Here is a 21,553-nt window from a genome sequence, read left to right on the forward strand (position 1 = left end):
AAAAAAAAAAAAAAACGGGGGCCGGCCGGGGGCCGCACGGCTACGGTGCGCGGCTGGGGAGCGCGGCCGCACTCCCAAGCGGCGCACTGTAGCAGTGCGCCACCGGGCCGGCCCCTGTTTGTTTTTTTTTAAAAGATCTAATTCAAATTTAGCAAAATATTATGATTTAACCAAATGGTAACTGTTTACCATTCTTTAAAAAGAAGGGAGAATTCAATTTGTTAATAAGTCTCATTGCTTCTTTCTTAATTTTCTTAAAAGACTCTATAAGCATCCTAATGTAAAACTTTGATATCCACTTTTGTATAAAAAATCCAGGCTACCCTCCACAACTCTAATCCACCTCTTCCTAATTACATACTGTAGCCAGATTCATCAGCCAAAAATCAACAATAGGGTCAGCCTGGTGGCGCACTGGAGAGTGTGCCGCTTGGGAGCGTGGCGGCGCTCCCACCGAGGGTTCGGATCCCATGTGGAGACCGGTTCCCGCTCACTGGCTGAGCGCGGTGCGGGTGCAGCACCGAGGGTTGCGATCCTGTTGCCGGTCAGTAAAAAAAGACAAAAAGGAAAAAAAAAGTCAACAATAATGCTAATTCCTGTTATAGCAAATGTAAAGGTTTGAAAGGGTGAGATCTGACTGCAAAGGTCTGAGAGTTCAAAACCTTTTTGGATTCAAATACTTTCTCCACTTCTCTGAGCCTGTGTATATAGGTTTAAAAAAATGGGAATAACTACCTCAAACAGTCCTTGGGAGGGTTAAGAGAGACTTTTTACATGAAAACATCTAGTACCATGTCTGGCACATGATCACTCAATAAACACTAATTTTCTTTACCTGTTCTTACTCACCACAGTATACAATACATATGCTATACTTGAATTAAGAAAGAAGTCTCTTCATTGTTGTTCTGTGGCTCCTCCTCAGTTTCATTTCCCTGATCAGTGTCATTTTCCCTTTTATTATTCTCTCTCCCCCACCTAAAATTTTTTGCCCTCATATCTGCTATCTATTCCTATCCTACTTATCCTTCAAGGTCCAACACAAATTCTACTTCTTACATAAAGTCTTCCTGACTTTTAACTCCTATTGCCCTTAAAAGCCAGTGTCAGAGGTTTTTTTTTAAATTTCATTTTAAGTGATTAATTATGAACTACATTGATACTGCATGATTCTACTTATATGAGGTATCTAAAATAGGCAATTTCATAGGATCAAAGAGTGGAATGGTGATTTCCAGGGGCTTGGGGAGGAGGGAGAAATAGGTAGTTGCTAATCAATGGCCATAAAGTTGCAATTAAGCAAGATGAATAAGTTCTAAAGATCTGCTATACAACATTGTACCTATAGTTAATAATATTGCATTGCACACTTAAAAATTAAAGGCAGATCTCATGTTTAGTGTTCTTAACACAATAAAATAAAAGTTAAAAAATACAGCTTTATATACCTATGCATCTATATATCTATCTATATGTATATATCTTGGAGATCCTTTTAATACATATATATCTATGCTATTCTTTTCACTGCAGAGTGTACCAGCTTTTTAATCATTCCCCTATCAGTAGGCATATAGGTTTTTTCTAATTTTCACTTGCAAAAATAATAAAATAATTCAGAGAGAAAATAACATGAGAAAATTCTGAAGCAGAAACACAAAACACAACCACTACTTACGTTAAAGAGATTTTCTAACAAGGTAGGTTCTGATTAGCTGAAAGCTAAGATGCCTTTGTATCTGAGAGATGTAGTATTTTTCATCTATAATATTATAGTCTTCATACTTTTTGGGGCTTTAAACATGACCATTTCCATAGTTTTGTTTGGTAAGATACAGTGCTCATTAAATTATTTGGTGTAAAAGAGCCTATGCAGGATTGCCAACACTATCCTACTCAGTGTCTCTCTGTCTGTTCTTCACCAACTTAAATCATTTTCTCCATTAACTCTCAACACCAGAGGGCAGCAGCCTCAGTAATTATCAGCAGTAATGCAGAGAGCAACTGGCTAACAAAAAATAATCCTGTAGTAAAATACGCACTGAATTACTAAACGACCTTTTATTTGGGGGAAAATACTTCTAAAAACCAGAACATGTATATAAATTAGATAAAAACAATGAAACAAGCCAATCACGTTTTCTCTCCAGAATGACAGATAAAAGAAATCTAATCTAGATTATCCAGGGAAGGACCATGAAAATCTGACTAATGAAATATAAAAATATTTACATTATTTTGTTAATTCAATGTATCTCAAAAGTAAAATCTGGAAGAACCAAATGATGATAAATTCCTTTATATTAGATTCTCTACATTCTGTCTGATTTTCTGAATAAGAGGAGGAACAGATAGGGAAAATAATTCTAGATCAAAATATATCCAAAGAAGCTTTCTCATGGCCTTGTAGAAAACTTCAAGGAACTAAACAAAAATCCTTTATTATAGAAAAAATAGGGCAAAGAAAGCCCCAAAATAACAAGCAGAAGTAGGCTTTCATATATGAATCCCTTCTCTTTCAATTATATATGTATATATGTTTAAAATAATAGACTTTATTTTTTAGAGTTGTAGGTTTTAGAGTTGTAGGTTTACAGAAAATTGAGTAGATAGCACAGGGAGTTTTTGTACATACACCTTTCACAGTTTCCCTTATTATTAACATTTTGTATTAGTGTGATACATTTGTTACAACTGATCCAATATTGATAAATTATTATTAAGTAAAGCCCATAGTTTACATTAGGGTTCACTCTTTGTGTTGTAAAGTTCTATGGGTTTTGATGAATGTATAATAACCCATATCCACCATTCTGTATCATACAGAAGAGCTTCACTGACCCCCAAATCCCTTGCGCTCCACATATTCATCCTTTCCCCCTAACTCCTTGGTAACCACTGATATTTTTACTGTCTCTGTAGTTCTGCCTTTTTCAGAATGACTTTTAGTTGGAATCACACATTACGTAGCTTGTTTCACACCAGCTTCTTTTAGTTAGCAATCTGCATTTATTTTTTCTTAATTTCTAAAAGCACATTCTTGTTTCCTTTTCTTTTTTTCATAGCATCATTCCTTATTTGATGGAATAACTGTCTTTTATAATTTAATTTAAAAATTTTAATGTTCTCTGATTATGTTCTCCTTATGTTCTCTGATTTAATTTCATTTTTTGCTGGATACACCGCTTTGTTTATCTTATTTTTCATGCAGCTTGTTTTCTTCACACAGCTTAATCCTTAGTTATTAATATCCTGGATTTTTCTGAGAAGCTGTTATGGGTTTTTTCTGTTTTTCTGTATAGAGTATGTTTTCTGCCAGTCTCCTCTTAAATAGAATAGCCAACGGAAGGACTGGCTGGTTAGCTCAGTTGGTTACAGCATGGTGCTGATAACACCAAGGTTCAGGGTTTTGATCCCTGTACCAGCTAGCTGCCAAAAAAAAAAAGAATGGCCATTTGGGAACTCTCCGTATTTGTCAGTTGGGCTGATTGTGATTAGCACTTATTACATTATTTAAACTTTCCAAAGAATAACTAAAACTAATAGCATAACTATCAAAATTTAAGAGGCACAGGAAAGCTCTCCCATCTTTCATAGCACAGGCATATATTTGACAGATAATAACTAAAGCTTTAAAATAAACCAAGAAATAGTAGTACCAGCACATTATTTAGTCTTTTTTATGGTAACCATGAAAATAACTAAAAACAATCTATTTGAATTAACACAGTTAACAAAAAAACCCACAAAACCCCCAAACTATTAAGAATGGCTTCTAAGGAGCAAACTGAAGAAAAGAAGAGGCAATTAGGAGCAATGCTTTCCATCATAATCCCTTCTGTACTATCTTTTTAAAAATCATAAGCATGTATTTCTTCAAAATAAATAAAAAGAAATTGAAAATAAAATGATGAAAACTGAGGAGAAAATGTAAGAAAACTGGAAATAAAAAGAATAAATGAATTTTCTAAAAAGAAAGAAGATTTCAAACACTCATTTATATGTACTAAATTTCTTGGACAGAGGGAGAATATTGTTGCCAAGGAGACCAAAGCAACCATTGAGCAGCAAATTCAGCTCTTTAAAGAAAATCCACAACAATTTATTGTACAGAATGTTTCATCCTACAACAGCTTTTCAAAAGTCAATAGAATGGTTTTAATGAGGTCCTTGAAACCTGGTTTACAATGTCACTAACATTTACTAAATATTTGGTTTATAGAGTCTTCTTCAGTGATAAGACTAGAGTAAGTCAGACAACTTAGGTTCAAGTCCCATTTATACCACTTAAAAGCTATATGTCCTTGAGCTAGACATTTTCCTTTTCTGAGCCTAAATTTCTTTACTTGTAGAAATGGGGATTAGCTACTACCTGCCTACCACACAGGACTGATGTGACTATCGAATCAGACTTAGAACATTTTTAAAAGGTTGAAACACTACACAAATAAATTCAAAGAATAAGTCTAACATGTCCCCAAAGTAATAAAGCCATATGTACTTTCTACTCTTCATTGATTAAATCCCAAATTAAGTAAAGTATTAGAAAAATGTGAACAAAAAAATGTTATATAAACTAGTATCATAAAAATTAGATTGAACGAGGTGGCAGATCCCAGTTCCAGTCAAGGCTCCACAGATGGAAAATTTCCACAACTTCTTTGGGTCTCTACACTATGAAATTGGACTAGACCACCTTTGTAGAGGTGCTTCATGGGTGTGCCTTCCATCAACAATGACTTAAAAGGGAATCTGTTCACCACCTTTTTTATCTGGGCTATATTTTGCTTGAGAAAACCTTTACTATTAGATGTTTGTAAAGCACTGGCTTAAAATTAAGGCTTTTATTCCCATTTTGAGGCTTTTCATAAACATACACTATCTTTACCTCTACATTCTACTTTTTCTCAACATAGACCTACATTCTGAGACCAGGGTGCTCTACTTATTATTTCTTATAATGCCACAGCCAATTCCTGCCTCTGCATTATTGTCAATATATAGGAAGTTCAACACCTTTGCTGCTGCTGCTACAGCTAACTGAGCAGCTCTGCCTTGTGCCCCACTTGCACTCCCTACACACCCACCCACCCACCCAAACTTTTCCAGCACTTAATATCTTGGACATAGAACTGCTCTCAAAAAGTTAAAATTCCCAGTGGATCAGAAATAGGACATAGTTTTCATGTTAAAGAGAACCTGGCTTCTAGGCCAGCACAACTTGTCTGTAATTTTACAAAATGTATGAAAACATCGAAAGAAAAAAAGGAATGAGGTAGAAGCCTTGGTCAGCCCTAGAGCATAGAAAGAGAGCACTGTTAGTAGAGTCATCTGTGCACTGCCTGGAGGAGGAATGCCTTGATTCACTGACTTGTTGGGTTCTAATAGTAGGACAGTCCATCGTGGAGATGAATGGATTTACTTGTTACAGGCTGATGCTGTTAAATGTTTAAGTCATATGTGTTACTCCCTATGATTTGATTTCATGACCACCAAATATCTTCTGATTCTCTGACTTCTCTTATAGTGTATCTAGAAAATGCTGACTAGAAACAAGTCTACTTAGCTATTATATCTGTACCATAAATGAATAAAATAGCATTCTGAATTCAGATATTGGTTTCTGTGACCTTGAGTAGAGTGAGTCCACCCTGAGACAAGGTAGGCTAGCTAATTCGTCTGAAGGCCTAAGAACTAGAAGGCCAGATCCTGGACTGGTAAATTTACCAACAGAAAACCACCCCATGAAAACTATGTGGGGTACTACAGACTGCCCAATAAACTCACTGTCTTGTTATGCTATTTTCTTAACACTTACACACACCATTCTTTATTCAAGGTCTCCAAATACATACTATAGCCCTTCTATGACCTGGTCTTTACACACCTTTCCAAAAATTTCTATGTACCCTAAGCTACATACAGCAGAAACAAATGTTCTAAGTACACACATTAAAGTTTCCATCTCTCTGCTTGTCCTACTCCTCCTTTTCATGTTAGCAAGTCTAAATTTTAACTAATTTTGAAAATTTTGAAAATACAACACCCCTTTTTTCATGAAGACTTTTCAAAGTACACCAACCCACCAAAGCTAAAATTAGTAATTTTGTTGACCAAGGCAAGTAGCAAATTCCCATCAGATCAATTTATAACTTATTATGATCATATGCCTCATCAGAGTCATGACGAATCAGTGGCATTTTTAACTGAATAGGTATTAATCAAGTGTTAAACTCAATTTCTCTGTTAAAAGACTACATGTGCTGTCAACATGTAATGTAATAAATGCTATAAGTCTGACCTATTATTTTGTATTTCTGCACTGTAAATTTCAGTGCTTGAAATTTCAGTGCCTATCTTGCCTAGTATCAATCTACAGTAGATACACCTTTGTTTCCCAATTTAATGTATTCTCTCCCACTAAAAGAGGGATCAAAGAAGAAATATTGTTTTTCTTAAATTATAAATAAAATTATTTAAATCTATTCCTCTCTTAAGGACACTTATTACTTGCTCCCTGTATTATATTTGTGTTTTATCTTCCCTTCTATATTCTTTGAAGATATGACCCATATCTATTTCATCTTTCTCAGCCAGGGCCTTGTATGTAGAGGGCACTTTAAATATAAATTCAGAGGTTCTCTTCCACTTTCATGAAGGTTCTCCTCATACTTTTTATATGTATTCCATCTTCTCATGGAGTCTTCCTTGACCATCCCAGTCTATAGTTTATTCCCACTTTTTAACATAAGAACTGACTGCCTATAAGCCAATTAATTGCCACCAAAACTACTCTAGTGTTATCTTTTTATGTGCATTTTATACTTTAAAAAAATATTTCAGTATATCCCAACATGGACAATTAATAAATATTAATTCATTCAACCAATCTTAAAAATCAATCAGGAGGGCCGGCCCGGTGGCGCACTGGAGAGTGCGCTGCTTGGGTGCACAGCGGCGCTCCTGCCGAGGGTTCAGATCCCATGTGGAGACCGGTTCCCGCTCACTGGCTGAGCGCAGTGCGGGCGCAACACCGAGGGTTGCGATCCCGTTGCTGGTCCCCAGTACGGGTGCGACACCGAGGGTTGCAATCCCGTTACCGGTCAGTAAAAAAGACAAAAAGGGAAAAAAAAAAAAAATCAATCAGGAGACTCATTAGGAAAAGTATAGTCAAAATTGGCACCTAAAGAAAGCAAAAAGAATCTTACTATTCCAAGTGTGGTCCACAGACCAGCAGAATGTCCAAGATGCAAATGACCAAGTACCATCAAATACCTCATTGTAATTGTTTATTTGTTGGCCTTCCTTATCCGCTAACTCAAGGCTTGTTGAGGGCAGGAACCCTTTCTATCTTCCTCACCACTAACATTTCCTCCTGGGCTTAATCGGGCCTAGAACATTACCCAGAGATCAGTATTTTTTTGCTCAATGCAAGAATGACTGAACGAAGTAAAAATAAAACTTTTTCAGAAAGCTAATCCTTTAGGAAATCCTTTTGTACAACATGATTTCACATACTATTATACAAATTCCCTAATTCAGCATTGCTACTTCCATTTTTAATGTGCTGCCTTCTCTACGTCAACAAATGTATTTTATGCACTTGACAAAGCAAAAGCTTATATTATCTTCCTCTGTCGGAGCCACCAGGAGCCTCTTTTACAAGTGAGATAGCTGTATTTTAATCCTGGCATTCACAAATCCATTTCATATGCCCGCACGAAATTTATTCACCGCAACAATTTGGGGGTGGGGAGCAGAGGAGAAACGGTTAAGGCAAAACGATTCTGTATTAGGAGCATCATATGAAACCTGGAAAACACAATTCTTTGAACAGGATACTTCTAGAAAATAACTGCCGGCAAGGGAAAGAAATAAGAGGTAAGAGAACCCTTGCCTTTCTCAAGAGCAAAAGGTGACACAGGGAACACCGAGGAGTGATAAAAGACAAGCGGCTACCTAGCGACAGAAGGTGGAAACACACCAGACCAGAACTAAAGCGGATAGCGGTCAAAAACGACCAAGAAGGGTGCCAGAAACCAGGTTTGCAGAGAAGGAAGTCAAGAGAGAAAAGGGAAAAGAAATAGTTCTGTGAAGGGTATAACTTACGATGATTAATTTTTTTTTTTTTTTTTTTTTTTTTTTGAGAAAAGATGACACGCACTTGAAGGGAGGGGGGTGAGGGGGGAAGGGAGGATGCAATTTAGCGCACCGCAAAAGGAAGCGACTGCAGATGTCCCTGCCGGGCTCAGACTGCCCGAGGCAGGCAGCCCCGGCACAGGTGGGTGGCAACGCCCGGCTCCGCTGCTCACCCCGTGGCCCGAGCCATCGCCTCTGAAGCCTGCGGAGCCCAGGATGGGGATAGGGAAGTACGGGCTGTGTGTGAGAGGGCGTGAGGGAGGAGGCGGCGGATGCCGGGTTGACCAGGTACCCACCTTATCCCAACGAAGCCACTGCTCGATGGCCGTGTCTAGCTGAGGGTCCCCGGTGTGGTAGGGGGTGTGCAGCAGGTTGGAGTTCAGGTCGCCCTCTGCGTTTTCAGCCATGGCAGCCAGACTGGTGTGAGCGGGCCTGGGGGACCGGCGAAGACACCAATTTGGGGCGGCTGCGGTGCGCTCACTAGGGTCTGGACGTCCCCTCCTCACTGAAGGGCATCAGAGACCAACCGCAGGATGTTTGCGCCAGCTCTTGCCGCAGCTTTCGGGAAACGGCAGAGAGGGCGGGATAGGGCCGCCCGCTCTCCAGAGGACCAGGTCCGGGTCTCTGGGAGAACTGACTGAGGCAGTCGCGCCGGGAGAGAACAACAGTCCCAGATGTCTGGGTCTCAGCTGCCGCCGCCGCCCTCGCCGCCTCAGGCCCCGCCCCCCGCGCAGTCGGCCCCGCCCCTTCCCTCCTCTGCTGATTTAAGAGCCGGAGGCATGAAGCTCGAGCGCGCTCCTGACGCCCTCCGTGCAGCGTGAGTTTACGGTCCGCCGGGGTGGTGAGGAGATGGTGCAGGGCTCTTTTGATTTTCTAATTTGCCTTTCGCCGGGCGTCTTATCCTTGCTACCATCCCCACACACTCCCATGCGTCTCCTTTTCTCGCCCTGCCCTTATGACCACCACGAGCAACCCGACTCAGCGATCTCCCTCCGGCGGCCAAAGCGGCCGTGCAGACACCCGGTTTCGTCTTGGGGCACGCGCCTGGGGTGGGGGGGGATGTGCGCGTGCTCTCCGCGCACGGCCTCACGGGAGTAGTAGTTCTTTCCTTTCCTCAAGCTCAGTGGAGACCGCCGCAGAGACTACGATTCCCAGCAGCCCTGCGCCCTCCCTTTCTCAAAGGAGAAAGCTTTACCTCGAGGCTGTTCCCTACGGACACGCCCTGTCCCCGTTGGTTATGCTGCATATGGCTCTGGCATTAAATTAAATTAAACAAGGAATGACATAATAAGGGAACAACTGGTGTCCATTTAGTGATTTACAGTTTACGAATCGCGTTCTATGGCTTCAAGCACCTCGTGAGGTAGGTGGACGTGATCCATTCCTATTTTACACACAAAGGGGAAATTTATTCACTGAGAGGTGAACCGACTTTCTACGAGGCAGAGTTCGTGAGTGATAAAACTAGGGTTCCAACCTCGTTTCAGATTTCCGCAGCTAGCAGTTATTTTAGCTCTGCTGCTGCAGTGGACTAGGAGGTAGGGAGAACAAGATGACTAGAAAATAGAAAAGGAAGTCGATAAAGAGGGAAGATGGCATTTAACCTTAACATAAGAATGTGTAAACGTCGTAAGATACAAAGAGCAAATGGGAATATAGAGGGAGAAAAAATTGGTTGTTCCAATTGAAATAATGTTTAGTTTCTTCTTTTGTTAGCCGCCCCTCTTCTATGGAATGCTCGCCTTTCTTTTCATTTTTTTGGCAGTTGGCCGGTAAGGGGTTGCGAACCCTTGACCTTAGAAAGTGCTCACCTTTCAAGTCCCATAACTTGTAGTCTGGGAGATGCTGAGAAGTGCTTACTTGTAAGCCACCCAGCTGCTCCTGAGCTTGTAGGTTTGGCCTTATTACAATGGCTATGATTTTGACCACCTATCTTACAACTCTTTCCCTAGTCAGCTTTTTTGTAAGGAGGGTATAGTAATATTTACACCATAGCTGTACAGTAACTTAATACATGGCTTTAGAGTACTTTGAGGTTCACAGATAAAAGACGTAATAAATTCAAAGTATTACTTTCTTTCCTTTAAAGTGTCATTTACCATAATAAAATCCAAACCACCAAGGTACAAAAGGATCATGGTGCCAATTCCTGAAAAATAACATGCCATTGTTGAGAGTTGCAGTTTTTGCTAAGCAAGTGAGTGTTTCTTTTATGGAGTCAGCAGGTTCTTTTAATTACACAAGGCCTGGGAAACAACCATGTGTCCTGAAGAGAAATTCATCTTCCACTATCATCATGATTATTGTCCATGACAAATATTAATTAAACATTTACTCTATGCTAAACATTATGTTAGGAGCTGAGGCTACAAGAATGCATGGAATCGCTCATTTCAAGAAATAAAAGATGTAATCGCAATTTGTGGTAATGGGTATGCTGCCCATATTGATCTGGCCATCACATCTTGGGCACAAGGGAAGTGGTGATAGTCAGCATTGTACCCCATGAATATTCATAACCAATAAAAAATAAAATAAAATGTAAAAAAAGTCTTTATGATTGTAATTTATTTTAACTACAAACACTATGTTGATTTTGGTAATAGGGAACTTTTTAAGGTAAAAGTAAATGAATAAAAGATGTCATAGCCTCAAAAAAAAAAAAAAAAAGGAAATAAAATCTGTCTGGGGAGACAGGATATATGCAAGAAAAGATAGCCCATGACAAATGGCAAATGCTTTCTGCAAACCACTGTTAGTGAATTTAAGTCTGAGGTGGTCAATAAAAGCATCTAGTGGAAGGAGAAACCTGCACTGGGCTCCGAGGAACAGAAAATAAACAAATTGAGAAAAAGGTAGTGGGCACTTCAAACCCATAGACCAGCGGTTCTCAAATCTCCCTAGGAATTTATTTTAATGTATATTTCTGGACACTACCCCAAGAGATTCTGACTCAGTACATTAGGATAGGGCCTAGGTACCTGCATATTTAAAATACATATTGACTGTGACATAGGTGGCCATCATCTTGCAACTCAAAGTGAGATAGGAGTACCAATGTGTTGACATTCTCTGGAAGCTTATTAAGAAATACAAAGCTTCAGACCCCACTCTAGTTCTACCAGATGAGAATCTACATTTTAACAAGATCCAATGATGATTTATATTTAAATTTGATAAGCAGTGGTTTTTGTAAGACAATTCTTATTCAATTCAATGCAGAGAAACACTACTAAATCAACAGAACTTTCAAGAGATAGAATTATAAAAGGCAAATGTAGAAAACAGAAGAAATACAAGCTTTAATTGAATACCAGAGTTAACTAACCTTCACTTTAATCAGCAAGATTATAAAAGACATTAATTGATTACCAGAAATCTTGCCCAGTGGTTTAGGCTTATTGTTTAGGCATTGAAGGGTAATGAAGGAGACCCAGAACTCATCAAATCCAATACCAATGTCTAAATGTGTCCAGAAGAGGGAGTATAGTAGTTTCCTAGTCAGGGAAAGCTCAGAAGCTTTTATTTTGGTTGGAATTTGCCCAGGGCAACTCTGGCAACCCTAACTGTGGTTATGAAAGAGAATATCCTTCTTGGTCTTTGTATATATACACAAAAACGCACATACACACACACACACACATAAGTTGTGTGTAATATATAGTATATAATTATATATTACATATCATATATATAATTTATCTAATATTTTAGGATCATTATATATATAACTTACCCTCAAATGGTTCAGAAAAATGCTATGTATATGTATATACAAATATTTACTATACATGTGTACATACAAATATGTGAGGGTACTTCAAAAGGTTTGTGGAATAATAGAATTAAAAGATAATACGAATCCTTCTATTTATCTATAGTTAGATAAACAGCAAATGATAAAGCAAATGGGGGAAATGTCAACAATAGGTGAATCTGGGTAAAGGATATATGGGTATTCTTTTTATTATTTTTACTTTTGTAAATTTGCTTGAAATTATTTCCAAATAAAAAGGTTCAAAAGAAAACCTCAAGTTTATAAGAAATATCCATCTCTTTATTATTTCTAGAAATCTAATTAAAAGACTCTCATTCTGTTAGCGTAGCAAGAAATTAAACTTTTAGGGGCCGGCCTGTGGCTCACTCGGTAGAGTGCGGTGCTGATAACACCAAGGCCACGGGTTCGGATCCCATATAGGGATGGCCGGTTCGCTCACTGGCTGAGCGTGGTGCTGACAACACCAAGTCGAGGGTTAAGATCCCCTTACTGGTCATCTTTTAAAAAAAAAAAAAAGAAATTAAACTTTTATCAGTATCAGGGGTTTCTCTCCCTACCAAGGTTTTCTGTGCTACTGGGTAAAACAAGAGGAGTCTATAATTGTAGTTCATCAAGGTTTCTGCCAACATCTGCTTTGTCCAGGTCCATAGTGGTCACCGACACTGGGTGTCTGACAGCTTTCTCCTTACATACCATTTATGAACAATCACCAGGAAACTTGGCTGAGGCTAAGAACCCTGAAGCCTCTGTCTAGGTTTACCACATAGCCATGCCCTCTAAAATTTTGCCCATTCCTTGAAATGCTGCCACTAAGCAGAGCTCAGGGTCTCTCTCTAGTATTACCTTCCTATTTTAAGATCTTAAATTTTGAGGAAATCATTCTGCTCTGTGATTGCTGTGAAAAGAGGAGTATTTCACTTCTTTTTGCTCACGAAGATACTTGTCATAAACTTGAGAGAAAGAGAGATGGAGACAGAGAGAGAGAGAGACACAGAGTGAAAGTGAGGGAATCAGGGAAAAACCAGGGAAGGAAGTATCTTGCAAGCAACTTTCTACTTTTAGCCCTGTTACATAAAACTTCCTTTGAGGCAAGGGGATTCAACAACAACAACAAATGAAAAGGTGTTTTATCTTTGTTTAAGGGCGGGGGGATGCAGAACACACCCAGGATGACAGCTAAGCGAGGCAAAGAACCCAGGGTGCAAAATATAAGGAAGCACTTGCTTATAAGGTTTGTGGGAGTGCAGGGTTGGTGCCTGAGAGTGAGTGCCTCATTAAATTTTTTTAACACCTTTTTTGAGAGATAACTCACATGCCACACAATTAATTCATCCACTTGAAGTGTGCAATTCAATGGTTTTTTAGAACTACACTCACAGGGGCTGGCCCATGGCTCACCTGGGAGAGTGTGGTGCTGATAACACCTAGGCCAAGGGTTTGGATCCCTATATAGGGATGGCCGGTTAGCTCACTTGGGAGAGCGTGGTGTTGACAACACCAAGTCAAGGGTTAAGATCCCTTTACTGGTCATCTTTACAAACAAAACAAAACAAACAAAACAAAAAACAAAACCTACACTCACATGTATGTGCAAACATCATTACAGTCAATTTCAGAACATTTTCACCACCTCAGAAAGAATACCTTGTGCCCTTTAGCTATCAGCCCCCTATCACCCTATCTCCCTACCCTCAGGCCTAAGAAACCACTAATCTACTTTGCATCTTTGTAGATCGCCCTGTTCTGAACATTTCATCTAAATTGAATCATATAATATGTGGTCTTTTGTGACTGGTTTATTTCACTTAATGTAACGTTTTCAAGTGTTGTCCATATTGTAGCATGTGTCAGTACTTCATTCCTTTTTATAGCTGAATAATATTTCAGTGTATGGATATACCGAATTTGTTGATCCATTTTTCTGTTGATGGACATTTGGGTCATTTCTGCCTTTTGGCTATTATGAGTAATACTGCTGTAAACATTCATGTACAAGTTTTTGTGGGGATATGTTTCTCTTGGGGATATGTCTAAGAGTGGATTTGCTGCATCATTTGTTTTATCACTTGAGGAACTGCCAAACTGTTTTCCAAAGTGGCTGTACCATTTTACATTTCCACCGGCAATACATGAGGGTTTTAATTTCTCCATAGATTTGCCAACACTTGTTATCATCTGATTCCAGCAGTTTTAGTGGGTGTGAAGTGGTATCTGAAGGTGGTTTTTATTTAAATTTACCTGATTACTGATGGTGTTGAGCATCTTTTTATGTGCTTACTGGCCATTCATATATTTTCCTTGGAGAAATATCTATTCACATCCTTTGTCCATTTTTAAAATTGGGTTGTCTTTTCATTATTGAGTTGCAAGTGTTCTTTGTGTTTCAGGATATAAGTCCCTGATACAAATCAGATATATGATTTGCAGACACTTTCTCCTATCCTGTGGGTTTTTTTTTTTTTTTCCCACATTTTGATGGTGTCATTTGAAGCACAAAAGGTTTTAGATGAAGTCCAATTTATCAGTTTTCTCTTTTGTCGCTTATACTCTGTAAGAATTATTTGCCAAATCCACAGACTTGAACATTTAACCTATGGTTTCTTCTAAGAGAAGAACTATGTTGTATGGCCACTCTTGGGAAATCAAGTTTTTGGTTGGACATGCTGTTGCACTGAGGAAAGTAGGAGTTCTGATAGCAAGGAAAACAGAAAGAGTGGATATTCAGTAGGTAATTAGCAAGAGCTGCAGTAGCTGGCGGTAGGGGAAAGAAGGTGCAGCTCAAGAACTGAATAATCTACAACTGTATAATACACAGTATAATGAAGAGTTTATCATGGTAACCACTTAAGAAACTATAACATGTATCCCATAGAGTTAATGAGCATATCAGCATCATTTATCCAAAACCTAGTCCAAGCCTAGCCTGGTTCTGTGGCAAACCCAGCAGTGGCTTTCAGTCTAGAAGTGGGAGCCCTGGTCAATTACCTTCCCCAATGTTGAAAGTCTGAAGCCCATTCACAGGGCTGACACAGCATCCAAAACACCATATTCTCCTACCTCTGTTCCTACATTTATGGCCATTCTTTTTTGTCATCATTTCTGGTTTTTCTTTCATTAGCTATTATCTAAAGGTTGGTATTCTTTTGTGTTCTTTTTTAAGCCCCTTTGTTAATATTCACTTTTATCCTGGGTGATTTATTGTACTCCTGTGGCTTCAATTATGAATTAATTCATGATGTTTCTCAAATCATTGAAACTAGCCTTTGTCTTCTGACCCCAACCCAATCTGGTATTTCTACTTGGATATCTCATGGGCATGTATTAGATGTGCTGATTCCATTATTTCAATACTACCATTTTATCATCACTATTTTAACCCTGAGGACAGGTTGAGAGTAAAGAATTTCATCAGAACTATGTCAATGTTGATTAATTTTCATGAAGAAAATATTTTATGGACTAAAATCTGTCAAATTTATTTAACGCCATGATAAATTTTGTGCTTTAAACTATTTATTTTAAATTTCTTCCTCCTGTATTTATTTTTATTTATGTTTAATTTTTATTTTAATATTTACTTGTACATATTTGTTGGTGCATACAGTGTTTGTTTCAATACATGCGTATACTACACAATGATTCACTTAGGATAGATAGCATAGTTGTGAAACTGTTAGTTCATCACTTTTCCCTTCTCTCCCTCTCCCCTCCTGGTCTCTGGTAACCATTATTCTACTTTCTGCTTCTATGAGAACCACTTATTTTTTTAGATTCCACATGTAAGTCAGATCACATGATATTTGTCTCTCTGTGCCTGACTTCCTTCACTTAATAGGATGGTTTCCAGTTACACCCATGTTGCTGCAAATGATAGGATATCATTTCTTTTTATAGCTGAATAATATTCCATTGTGTATATATACCACAATTTTTTTATCCATTCATCCATTGTTGGGCATTTAGGTTTATTCCATCTCTTGAGTGTTGTGAATAGCATTGCAATGAACATGGGAGTGCAGATGTCTTTTTGATATATTGGTTTCATTTCCTTTGGGTATGTACTCAGTAGAGGGATAGCTGGTCATAAGGAACCTCCATACTGTTTTCCACAATGGCTGTACCAATTTACATTCCCACCAACAATGTAGGAGAGTTCCCTTTTCTGTTCATCCTCACCAGCATTTGTTATTTTCTGTCTTGTTGATAATAGCCATTCAGACTAGGGTAAGATGATATCTCATTGAGATTTTAATTTTCATTTCCCTGATGATTAGTGATTTTGAGCATTTTTTCGTGTGCTCGTTAGCCATTTGTATGTCTTTTTTATGAGAAATGTCTGTTCAGGTCCTTTGCCTATTTTTAATTGGCTTATTTGGTTTTTTGCTGTTGAGTTGTTTGAGTTCCTTATATATTCTGGATATTAGCCCCTTGAGAAATGTCTGTTCAGGTCCTTTGCCTATTTTTAATTGGCTTATTTGACAATTTTTGCTGTTTTTTTGCTGTTGAGTTGTTTGAGTTCCTTATATATTCTGGATATTAGCCCCTTGTGTGATGTGTAGTTTGCAAACACTCTCTCCCATTCTGTAGGTTGTCTCTTCACTTTGTTGATGGTGCCCCTTGCTGTTTGGAAGCTTTTCAGTTTGATGTAACACATCAACAGAATGAAGGGGAAAAAACGCATATAATCATTTCAATAGATGCAGAAAAACATTTGAAAAATCCAGTACCTCTTCATGATAAAAACACTCAACAAGTTAATTATAGAAAGAATGTACTGCAACACAATAAATGCCATATATGACAAACCCACAACTAATTTCATACCAAATGGACAAAATTGGAGGCTTTTCTTCTAAGATCTGGAACAAGACAAGGAGGCCCACTTTCCCCTCTTATTCAACATAGTACTAGAAGTTCTAGCCTATGCAATAAGACAAGAGAAAGCAATAAAAGACATCCAAATTGGAAATGAGGAAGTCAGAGTATCCCTATTTGCAGAAGAGATGATCATATACATTTGAAAACCCTAAAAACTCCACCATAAAATTACTAGAATAAATGAATTCAGTATAATGGCAGGATACAAAATCAACACACAACTCAATAGCTTTCCTATATGCCAATAATGAAATATCTGAAGAAGAAATCAAGAAAGTAATCTCATTCACAATAGCTACCAAAAAAATGAAATACTTAGGAGTAAATTTAACCAAGGAGCTCAAAGTCCTCTACAATGAAAACTATAAAACACTGGTGAAAAAAATTGAAGAGGACAGAAATAAATAGAAAGGTATCCCTTGTTTTGGGGTTGAAAGAATTAACATAATCAAAATGTCCATATTACCCAAAGCAATCTGCACATTCAATGCAATCCCATCAAAACACCAAGATGTTCTTCACAGAAACAAAAAAAAAATCTTAAAATTTGGAACCACAAAAGACTCCATATAGCTAAAGCAACCTTAAACAAAAAGAACAAAGTTGGAGGCATCACACTCCTTGACTTCAAAATATACTATAAAGCTGTGGTAACCACAATAGCATGGTACTGGCATAAAAATAGACAAATAGACCAATGGAACAGAATAGAGAGCCAAGAAATAAACCCACACACTTATAGCCGACTGATTTTTGACAAAAGTGCTAAGAATATACAGTGGAGAAAGGACAGCCTTTTCAATAAATGGTGCTGGGAAAACTGGATATCCACATGCAGAAGTTTGAAACTAGACCTCTATCTCTCACCATACACGAAAACCAACTCAAAATGGATTAAAGACCTAAATTTCAGACCCCGAACTATGAAACTATTAGAAGAAAACATAGGGGAAACACTACATGAAATGGGAATGGGCAGCATTTTTTTGAGTGAGACTACAAAGGCACAGGCAACTAAAGCAAAAATACACAAATGGGACTGTATATTTTATTTATTCTTCAGTTATTTTTGAAATAAGTTCCTCTCTCTTTACATTTCAAAACAAAGTTTTGATTCATTATCAGTTTTTGTTTATGTCAAATACACAAAAGTTTTTTATAACTTCTGTATTTGCTTATTTTCTTTTGTGGCCATTACACCCAAGAACTCTAATTTTTCTGGGTCGGATTTTTTAATCTAATTTTTTGAGAAACAAATAAATTGCAAGGAAAAATTAGGGAGAGATAAAACTATACATTAAAAGACACTTAAGAAACCTGTGAACCAAATGCAGTCTGTGGATCTTGTTTGATTCTGCTTTGAACAAATTGACCATCAAACAGAATTATGAAACGAGAAATTTGAACATTGACAGGATATTTAGTGATATTAATAATTATTATTAATTTTTAGGTATGATAATGGTATTTTTGTTATTTTTTAAAAGAGTCTTTATCTCTTAGAGATACTTGTTGAAGTATTTCCTAATGAAATAATATGAGATCCTTGATTTGCTTCAAAATATTCTGGAAGTAGGCAAAGTGGGTAGAGGTATCAATGAGACAAAATTGGCTTGGAGTTGATAATTATTGAAACTAAGTGACAAATACATGAGACTTCATTATATTAGTTTCTATACTTTTGAATATCTTTAACTTTTCCATATTAAAAAGTGAGATAAATATATCCTGTGAAGGTTTGAGTCTATAAAAACAGCAATTTTCACCATGTGCTATTTTAGTCCATTTTATTCTGATGTTAATTATTTCCATCAGTAACGTTTATTATAAATTGAGTAGAAAACTGATAATTTGTATTAATTTCTTAGCTATCCATGAGAAACTTGGAAAAATTTCTTTAGGATGTTTCTGATGCAAGTAACAACAAACCTCAACTAATAGGGGACACAACCATAGGGGAATGCACTATTTCCTATAAGGAGAAGTTCTGCAGTGGAATCACTCCAGGACTGATTCATTCAATGGCTCAGAAGTCTGCCATCCTCAGTGTGTCACTCTTGTCCTCATACTTGTTAGAGGTTACTTCATTCTCAGGCATCACATCTGGACCCAGTGAAGTCCAACAGCAGAAAAGGACTCTGTGTCTCCTTTTATTAGCTGGAGAAACCTTTTCCAGAGGTCCTTGGCAGCTCTCTACTTGTATTTAATTGCTTAAATTAGATACATATGTGCTTAATCCCTGATAAGGGGAATGAGACCACATGAGTGCCTTAGATCAGTCATAATTCCCTCCTGGAGGACTGGAGCTAGACAGCCTTGGGCAGGAAGATGAAATTTACTCAAAAGCGGAGCTGTGCTAGCATGGGAAAAGGAAGAAGTGGCATGTCCAGAAGCTGCAATAATATCTGCTTAAGACAGGGAGAGACGGGAAAAATAACAAGGAGAGAGAGGGGTGGGGACTAACACACCAAAGAGAGAGCAACAGAGGGGCCACAGTATCCTAAGCTCTTGAATGCACTGTGGCATCAAAATGTCCTGGGGTGGGCATCAAAACATTATACACCACCCACAGGAACCGAGAGAGAGAGAGAGAGAGACTGGAGTTAATGAAGTGGTTAGCAGGTGCTCAATTCTTATTTTTGAGTGCAAGAACTTTCACATTAAAGGAAATAATAATCTGGCTTCATGAAGTACCTTTTTCAAAAAATTGGTATAGTCTGTCCAAAGAGTAGTTCCCTCCCTCTATGATATGTGCTCATTGAACACTTGGAGAAATTATTTCTTTTTTTTTTTTTCCTTTTTGTCTTTTTTCGTGACTGACAATGAATTGCAACCCTCAGTGTCCCGCCCGTACCGGACCGGGACCGGCAACAGGATCGGGACCGGCAACAGGATCGCAACCCTCGGTGTTGCACCCGCACCTCGCTCAGCCAGTGAGCGGCTGGTCTGTATGTGGGATCTGAACCCTCGGCGGGAGTGCTGCCGCGGCGCACTGTAGCAGTGCGCCACCGGGCCGGCCCTTGGAGAAATTATTTCTATGTTTGATCTCAATTTGGGTAAAATAAGCGAAGACAGAGCTCTGTGGACTACCACTTTTACTTAAAGCATTCTTTATTATCAAAGAAATGTGATATTACTGTCTATTTCAGTAATAGACAGTGGTTGGAGTGGAATTTCATTAAATTACTTTATGAGTCACTTTTGAAGTTTTTTCGTGATGTCTTTAAAAACCTGAGGCAATTAAAGCAAGTAGCCTGAAAGGTTGGCAAGGAGCCTCTTTAAAACAGGTTGAGCCAGATTTTTCTCCTTGTTAAGCTAAGCATGTTAAACAGTTAAAACGAACCACAAAGACTCTAGTTTAGTTATTTCATGCATTGAAGATGAAAAGAAATGAAGCGATCTCAGCAAGTCACTTGGATATAGCTCAAATTTTGTATCTAAACTCACTATGTGGTTTTTTCTTTGTGTCTGTCTTTTGGTTGCCATGACAACTGGAGAGCTCAGGGGGAAAAAGATTGTTTTGACTGCTGGACTGAGAGCAGGAAGAAGTTTTGGGACAGGTGTAGAAACATGAAGTGACTGATTTGATTCAGGTCAGGTAATAATGAGAGCTAGGGGCTATGTGGATGTGTCTATAATGAGCATTTCTCATTATTTATAGAGAAGACAGCCATGATACTAAGTAATATATAACAACACAGAGTACGCAGATATGGAGCACCTAAAGGCCAGTGGGGCAAAAAAGTTTTGCGTAGCCACAATGTCCCCTGTTCTCCGCTACCACAGATTTTGTGGCCTGGTGCACCCCAGTGTGTGAGAGCTAGATCCACCCAGTCCATCAGCCAGGCAAGTAACACCCCACCCTCACTCCACCCCGCTCAGGGTGTCTTGAGTAGAAGAACACAACCAGCTTAGCAGCTGGCCTTGACAGGTCCTCTCTGAAGTGCAGAAGCTAGCAAAATCTCCAACTCATGGAGCATCCAAGGGATATTGAAGTACATGGTCTCCTATGATGACCTTTGGGATAGGTACTGACAACTGGCAAACAGGATAACTTAGAAGAGGCTTTTTTTGCCCAAGTAGGAACTGGTCTAATTTGGAACACATTGGTAGAGACTGATCCTCACAAAGGATGCCCTTCTTAGCAATTCACTCTGTTCAGTTCTGCCCTGGGCACAGCCACCTTTTGGGATATAGCTGCCACAGGTACAGTTTCTGTTTCTGGTTTCTACCCATTACAGATGTAGAACCATTCTCTTATTTTTTACTAGTTTTTAATTTAATATTTTTTTTCTGATATTTTAATTTGTTACTTTTTATTTGTTGTAATACTGATTTGAAGTGTACAGCAATATACTTGTCCCCCAAAATAAGAACTGGAAAATTTTACTGCTTAAAATTGATGATGACTCATTTGACCTTCAGGAACCATTTATTGTTTATAGACCTGAATTGGGTCACTTATTTATTCTAAGTCTGCTCTTTTGTGTTATTTCGCTGACCTCTTTTTGGCAAAAAGGGTTTGATGATGTGTAACGTTTGAAACGTGCATTCATTATACATCTCTCAGCACCATGTAATTTGACCATTATAATGCCGGCTTTTTATTATATTACTTTTTCTCTAGTTCTCGGTTTTTATTGCTGAATGTTCTGCAATCTCTCTTTACTACATGGTTGAATTACAAGTATACACAAAAGAGGTGGCTTTTGCGTTGTGTAGGACAAGAATATGTGTTCTGGCTTTATAATAACAACA

At 38.3% G+C, this 21,553-nt stretch overlaps 1 protein-coding gene across 1 annotated transcript in view; it reads right to left on the reverse strand.

The window, feature by feature from the left end:
- The window catches only part of PGM2L1 (phosphoglucomutase 2-like 1), a 64,219-nt gene extending 55,162 nt beyond the window's left edge, over window positions 1–9,057 (reverse strand). The window contains exon 1 of the mRNA XM_008582144.1: window positions 8,436–9,057. Within this exon, the coding sequence (XP_008580366.1) occupies window positions 8,436–8,546 (111 nt within the window). The 5' untranslated portion in view covers window positions 8,547–9,057. The remainder of the gene's footprint in view (window positions 1–8,435) is intronic.
- Between the last annotated feature and the right edge of the window lie 12,496 nt (window positions 9,058–21,553).

The sequence above is a fragment of the Galeopterus variegatus genome, unplaced genomic scaffold (assembly GCF_000696425.1).
Source record: "Galeopterus variegatus unplaced genomic scaffold, G_variegatus-3.0.2 Scaffold2525, whole genome shotgun sequence".
NCBI classification, from domain to species: Eukaryota; Metazoa; Chordata; class Mammalia; order Dermoptera; family Cynocephalidae; genus Galeopterus; species Galeopterus variegatus.